Genomic DNA, 4,404 nt, shown 5'->3' on the forward strand with positions numbered 1-4,404 from the left:
TGTATTTGTTTACATTGTGATTTGGATGGTTTATACATGTTTTCAACCTGACATTTTTAATCTGTGTAATAGAAAAACTGACAGTGTTTACTTATTGTACTGTCTACATGGTGACTCTGGGGTAGAATGATTATGTTTGAAGCTATAATAAAGATGCTAAAAAGCACATGGAAAACAAACTCTGTAATAACACAACCATGATTTACATGTTCCAATAAATTACAGATTGCATCTTTAATTCAGTGGCAGCACGCTCCGAGTCACAGCTGCCTCAGTGACACTGCATCAGTTCAGGCTTTCTCACACAGGCCATGAGTGATCTGCTTATACCAAAGATCCAAAGCCCGCCTGAAGCAGCTCCCTCTGTTCCATCTGAGTAGGTTTAGGTCAGGTGAAGCAGCCCAGCTTCAGTGTGATGTCACTGGCTGTCCTGGCTGAAGACAACTCCCACCTGCTTCCTGATTTCATCCATGATCTCTGTCAGTAAGACAGAATCTGCCAGAGGCATCCGTGGGCTCTCTTTAAGTCCTACAGATGAGGAGTCATATTAACAGCATGGTCACAGTTTAACAGGAAAATCAAAATGACAGACAGATAGTTGTGTTAATAACAGAGTTGAAATTATGCACATATTCACAATCACATATAAATTATGTAAGCAGGGATGCAAAGATTATGTAAATTAATGTAGGATCCAAATTCTAGGAGTGCATTGCTGCACAAGCTAGAGGACATTCCAAGGACTGATAACAGCAGTGATTCTGAATCAATCTGATGAGTTTATTAGTGTATGACTATTCATCTTATTTCACCAAATTGCAGCGTCTTCCTTTCAAAGTCACCTTAGCTTTGAAACTGTGGTTTGGACTGTTCAAACAATTTTATCTCTTTGAAGACAAATATGCACCTTTCCTTTTATCACGACTTACCTTTAAGCAGGCACTGCCTCACTTCCTCTGCCTCATAGCGAAGCCCAGTGCTGTTGGTGAAATTCAGAGGGAGGCAGGGTTCAGGCAATGGGTACTCCATCTCCTTGTCATTCACAACCAGAGAGGTAGGACAGTGCATGGGGCCAAGGACCTGGAAGACAAAAAGAAGGGCATTTTTTTGTGTTAACTGAATACTTAAACTGGTAATTCATCTGACATACTGTACATGCAGTAGGTACGGATTTATGGCTGAATACTTCAATTTAATTAAATGTGAAAGCAATTAGCAGTCAATTCGGTCTTTGCATGTCTCAATCATTTCTCTATTAAATCAAATGTCTTGTACAGGACTTGTTGCATTACATACTTTAATGGAGCCCTTAGTGCCACTGATGACAGCATCATTTGGAAGTCGTGCAGCAATTGAAAAGGTACAGAAGGCCATTCTCTTTCTGGAGAACTTCATCACCACAACCACTGACTCATCCACTCCTGACAAACATTTTAAAACAGTAAATCATTGTAAAGCTTTTGAAAAACAAATCAATCAAGGAATGCTAACAATACTGCTGTTTATATCATTATCTTTCAACTTGCATTCAGTTCACTTCACCATAGGTCAAGACACACTTCAATTAGGTCAATTCAGTTCAGCTGTATTGAGCATTACTTTTTGATAAAACAAGAGGTCTTAAATATATACTATGAAAGCCTATTTTCGTGTATTCATGAAATTGACAAATTGAAAAACATAAAGGTAGATAAAAGAAAATTACATATATAATGTGATGGTCTTACATTGAAGTATATCTTACTGTGAGAAACGCAGTTACATACTCCCCTGCCAGTTTTACAGTATAACTGTATTCTCAGGGGAGGATTTGGATTAGTCTGACATTTTAAAGATAAGTCTGGGATTTTCTGTGTGAAGAATTTCTCCCTAAGGTGTTTACATTTTGGACAGTTCATGAAAAAGTGATTTAAAAAAAAAAAAAAAATTACCCCTCTGAGTCACACGAGGGATTCTTCTTTTCCTCCTTATTTTATGGTAAGCGGTTTCAATTTATGATCCCTGATTCATGCTGTGTGGGTAATGATATTAATCTATATCACACCTCTGCTGTGTAACCTGTGTGCTGAATCATACCTGAGTCTAGCAGCACCCCTGTGGCTTGAATGGATTCTGGCCTCTCCCCGTTGAACACCATCAGCACAAACTGCAGGCAGTACACTCCAATATCCAACAGAGCGCCTCCGCCCAGCTCCTTCTCCACCGAGCGGGGGATATGGAGCTGAGGAGAGCCGAAGTAGGCCTTTACCAGCTTCACCTCACCTACTGCCTCCTCAGCAAGCAGTCTGCGCACCTCAGTGTGCACAGGGAAACAGCGGGACCAGATGGCCTGAGAGGTGCAGAGCAGATAGTTTATACTGGAGTTTCACCTGAGCAGCAGTGTATTAACATTTCCTATATGAGCACTGTGGCAGATGTGCTTGTCAAACATGACATGACAACATGTTTTCCTCTACCATGATCCATGAATAATCCCATGACATGCAAGGTTATGGTTCCTACATGAGTCACCTGTCTGCACTCATAGCAATGCACTGCAACTATTTACCTAAAGTGTATTATAATATGAATTGCAAACTATTTTTATGTTTCCAAAATGTAGTAGTTTAAACACCTAGCAGCCACCTGCAGCAGTAGTGTCTGTGGAAGATTAAAGCCAAGAGTCTGATGGGAACATCAATACCACTCCCATATTTGTCTGGTCAATACAAGGTTAAAACCTGCAGTCGGTTAGCTTAGCTAAGCATAAGGAGGGGAAAAAAATAGCCTGCCTCTGTCCAAAGGTAACAAATTCTGCTGATCTGCGCCTGTAGCTAATCCACATTAGAAATCATTTGTAGGCTGAAAATTTCAAATTGAAAAGTTGCAATTTCACTATTTCTTGACCAGGAGCAGTAACTTTGTTCCTTGCTTATGCTATACATAGCTAACTGCTAATTGCAGCAGTATATTTACCATCCATCTCATCAAACTCCCAGCAAGAAAGCTAATGAGTGTATTTTCCAAAATGTTGAACAATTCTGTTTTTTTTTCTGTTCTTAACAGCAACAAAAACAAAATATTTTTAAGTACTTACTTACTTTACATTTTCTAAGGATGAAGATAAACATGTTATAGACACTCTGTTTTTCATGTGTTAGGTCCATATGCAATGACCCCTACTGCCAACAAGTGGCCTCTGAGCATCATGATCTACATGATGTGACTAAATGACTGATATCCTTTCAACCTTACTGTACCTCCATCAAGAAGACTTTGTTTTTCTTGGCGGTGGCAACGAGGTCTTTCACCTGCCTGGAGTTCATAGCAAAGGGTTTCTCACATAGGACATTCTTCCCAGCTTTGAGGAACAGCAGGCCAACTCGCCAGTGCTCTGTGTGCAGCACTCCCACGTATACAATGTCTGTGAGGACACATGTTCCAGGCTCAGCTTCAAGCAGTAACACCAACACAATATGAACCTCAGCCTGTACATAGAGGTCATTCATAGCTCTCAACTCACCAATGTCCGGGTCGTTGGCCAGCTCTTCATAGCTACCGTAAGCCTTAGGAATACCATGTCTCTTGGCAAACTCTTTGGCACGCTCCAAACTCCTTGATGCAATGACTGCTATCTGTACATGGGAGAAAAACACACACACATACATCACAGGGCAGCTCTGTCAGCAGCTCTGGTCAGTGCACAGGAGACATCCTGTGTGACAATGAAGATGTAGTGAGGTTGTTTGGATAGAGTACCTGGTGATCTCCAGGAGGCAGAGTCTTCATGGCCACGCTGAAGTCATGGCTGATCTTCCCTGCACCACAAAGTCCCCATCGGGTTGCCATGTTGAATTGGATGGTAAGTGACAAATGAGCAGGGTGGTGCTTTAGTAAAGCTCTGAGCTACCGGCGAGTTGTGACCTTGGGAAAGGATGCACGTTCGGGGGAAAGAAACGTACTAAACTGTCATGCCTTAGAGCCAGCAGCACTTCAGCAAGAAGGCTCCTGCATTTATATTCTGGGGAGGTAGCATGTGTCACCTTCCTTCTGCTCCCACCCTCAGGTAAAGGGTGTAGTACACACACACACACACACACACACACACACACACACACACACACATATAAACACACAAACATCCTGCTGTGCTGTTGCTGATACAGGCCTTTCAATCTGGGCTGAAGTGGTTTACACCAGTTGTCTCTAACAATCTGTAACTGGGCTATCAATGGGGCTCTTGCCCATCATTAACATGCTCAAGGGGGAATAAGTGCACAGTTTAATGTGTACACTGCAAGGGTTCACCTTTCCCATAGATCAGCAGGTCAAGTATTAGAAGCAGGAGCTGCTTTGTTTCCCACTGAGAGAGAGGCACTGATTAGCCTGCGATGGTTTGACAACTGCACAGAAGCCAATGATTAA

The 4,404-nt window shown here is 41.9% G+C and overlaps 1 protein-coding gene across 1 annotated transcript; it reads right to left on the reverse strand.

The window, feature by feature from the left end:
• Positions 1-418: 418 nt before the first annotated feature.
• LOC128360487 (trans-1,2-dihydrobenzene-1,2-diol dehydrogenase-like) lies at positions 419-3,828 on the reverse strand. Its single transcript, XM_053320931.1, has 7 exons — positions 3,739-3,828; positions 3,503-3,614; positions 3,240-3,403; positions 2,077-2,329; positions 1,297-1,421; positions 930-1,080; positions 419-528 (listed from the first exon to the last, which is right to left on the reverse strand). The coding sequence occupies exons 1-7, from the start codon at positions 3,826-3,828 to the stop codon at positions 419-421; spliced, it is 1,005 nt and encodes a 334-aa protein (XP_053176906.1).
• Positions 3,829-4,404: the final 576 nt, after the last annotated feature.

Source organism: Scomber japonicus, chromosome 1, assembly GCF_027409825.1.
Source record: "Scomber japonicus isolate fScoJap1 chromosome 1, fScoJap1.pri, whole genome shotgun sequence".
NCBI classification, from domain to species: domain Eukaryota; kingdom Metazoa; phylum Chordata; class Actinopteri; order Scombriformes; family Scombridae; genus Scomber; species Scomber japonicus.

What these genes read in the sequence shown, in the direction of transcription:
- LOC128360487 (XM_053320931.1), bottom strand. Translation starts at nt 3,828, where the DNA reads ATGGCAACCCGATGGGGACTTTGTGGTGCAGGGAAGATCAGCCATGAC. An exon ending in AGGGGTGCTGCTAGACTCAG is followed by an intron (nt 1,422 to 2,076) that starts GTATGATTCAGC and finishes AATGTTTGTCAG; the next exon opens with GAGTGGATGAGTCAGTGGTT. An exon ending in GCACTAAGGGCTCCATTAAA is followed by an intron (nt 1,081 to 1,296) that starts GTATGTAATGCA and finishes TTTGTCTTCCAG; the next exon opens with GTCCTTGGCCCCATGCACTG.